General features: G+C 56.3%; 1 protein-coding gene across 2 annotated transcripts in view; it reads left to right on the forward strand.

Annotated features, from left to right (window-relative positions):
* LOC110487211 (calmodulin-regulated spectrin-associated protein 3) overlaps positions 1-2500 on the forward strand; it is a 48109-nt gene that overhangs the window by 34344 nt on the left and 11265 nt on the right. For both annotated transcript variants that reach the window (XM_090195126.1, XM_090195127.1), the window contains 3 exons: positions 1-1262; positions 1501-1622; positions 2171-2478. The exon at positions 1-1262 is cut by the window's left edge and continues 1355 nt beyond it. In XM_090195126.1, the coding sequence (XP_090051252.1) occupies positions 1-1262; positions 1501-1622; positions 2171-2478 (1692 nt within the window). The remainder of the gene's footprint in view (positions 1263-1500; positions 1623-2170; positions 2479-2500) is intronic.

The raw sequence follows: 2500 nt of genomic DNA on the forward strand, positions 1-2500 counted from the left end.
GGCCTGAGCCGGGGGGAGGGGCTGTTCTAGGGGAATATAATGAGGTGGTCCTGAAGCTGAGTGAGGCTCTGAGGTCACTACAGAACGACATGCAGAAACTGACCCAACAACAACAACAGCTAATGGGCAAGAAGACCACACCCAAACCCACACCTAAAACTACACCCAAAACCACACCTAAAACTACACCCAAAACCACACCTAAAACTACACCCAAAACTACACCTAAAAGTACACCCAGGACACCACCCAGGACCCCCACTAAGAGTCCGACTAGAACCCCGACCAAGAGCATCAGTAAGGCGTGGGTGATTCCTGCAGGCTCCAAACCCCCCACCTCCACTACCTCCCCCTCTCGCAGGGCCCTCCCCCAGCTTTCCTCCACCCCTCCCAAAACCCCCACCTCCACTACCTCCCCCTCTCGCAGGGCCCTCCCCCAGCTCTCCTCCAACCCTCCCAAAACCCCCATCTCCTCCTCCTGCCCTGCCCCACGCACAAAGATCCACTCCTCCTCCCCCCGTAGCCCTAAGCACCACCCGCGCCCCTCCCAACCCCACCCCCGCCCTTCTGAGTTGAAGTTCCCTCCTTCCACCCGTGTCCTCACCCCCCCGCAGCATGTGGACTCCCTCCCACACCTGCGACGCGTCTCCCCCAGCCAGTGCCAGGTCCAGACCTCCTCCTCTTTCCGTATCGGGGGCCCCTGCACCCCCCAGGAACCCCCTGCCGCCATGCTGCCCCAGCCCGAGGAGAGTACCTCGGAGACGGGCTCCAGCGAGACGCAGTTCAGCCTGGAGCTGGAGGAGCAGGAGGGTTTAGGGGGAGGCCGGCCCGTGTTTCCCCAGCCCAGGAGAGGCCGTTCTGGGGGTGGCAGCAGCTCTGGAGCCCCCTCCGAGGGCTCCTTTGAGAGCGAGACCCTGTCGCTGTCGGCCGCTTACTGCGGAGGAGGGGAGGGAGGGAGAGGAGGAGGAGGGAATCGTTACAGCCTGATGGAGGTGTCATTGTCATCCCTGGGAGGGCCAGAGGGGGGCAGTGACGAGCCAACTGACACAGAAGGACAGGAGTTGTTCTCTGACTCCATGAGCGACCACACAGAACCTCCAACAGGAGAAACGTTGGAACCGACGGAACCCACGGGAGAACCGAGGGAATCTACGGGGTATCAAATAGAACAGACACAGAACACAGAACTCCGAGAACCCTCAGTGGAACCCACAGAGCAGACGGAACCGGAGGCGAGAGGAGGGGTTGGATTCTTCTTCAAGGTGAGTCTGGCGGAGGGAGAGACAGAGAGAGAATAGTCCCTCCCAGAAACAAGCCCTAACTAACCCTCTGCCCTCTAGGCCCTTAGATGTAGATAAGACAACGTTAATTGAAGTTCATCGTTTCATTATTGACTCATAAGGAAATCAAAGATGATGTGTTTCTAGTGGTAGCCAATAAAGTAATGACAATGTGTGTGTGTGTGTTTGTGTGTGTGTGTGTGTGTTTGTGTGTGCACAGGAGGAGGTGCGTTGTGAAGATGAGATGGCTCAGAGGAGAGCTGCTCTGTTGGGGAGACAGCAGAAAAGAGCAGAGGACCTGAAGAGGAGGAGACAGTGGAACGAACAGGAGAGAGAGAGCAGGTGACACACACACACACACAGACAGACACACAGACACACAGGCACACTCATCATTCACTCAGCAAATAAACAGACAGACAGACAGACAGACAGACAGACAGACAGACAGACAGACAGACAGACAGACAGACAGACAGACAGACAGACAGACAGACAGATAGACAGACAGACAGACAGACTGTCTGTCTGTCTGTCTGTCTGTCTGACAGACATACTCATCATCCACTCAGCAAATAAACATACAGACACAGACAGACAGACAGACAGACAGACAGACAGACAGACAGACAGACATACTCATCATCCACTCAGCAAATAAACATACAGACACAGTCAGACAGACAGACAGACAGACGGACAGACACACAGTCAGACGGACAGACACACAGATGGACACACACACAGACACACAGATGGACAGACACACAGACACACACACAGACAGACACACACACAGACACACAGACACACTCATCATCCACTCAACAAATAAACATATAGATCATCACCATAACACTAACCCCCCTTTCCCTCCATCTTTCCTTTAGACCCCCCTCTGAGGAGGAGGAGCGAAGAGGCTCTCTCCCACAGACCCCTCCCCTCCCCTGCACCCCTCCCCCCGCCGCCGGTGTCCCCTCCCTCACCCCCCCGACCACGCCCAGTCGCCGTGGTGATTTCACGCGGAAGGAGTACGCCCACCGCCAGCAGATACGCATCATGTCTGACCTGGATAAGGTGCTGTGTCAGAAACACACCAATCAGGGAAGAGTCGCCGCCAAGAAGTCCCGCCCCCGACCTCGGAGCATGACCCGGGAGGAGTCACAGCTGTCCCGCAGCCCAGCCAAGAGCACTATGGGTAATGGAATTGTAACGATAGG

Source organism: Oncorhynchus mykiss, chromosome 13 (assembly GCF_057628025.1).
Source record: "Oncorhynchus mykiss isolate SJ-2025 chromosome 13, ASM5762802v1, whole genome shotgun sequence".
NCBI classification, from domain to species: domain Eukaryota; kingdom Metazoa; phylum Chordata; class Actinopteri; order Salmoniformes; family Salmonidae; genus Oncorhynchus; species Oncorhynchus mykiss.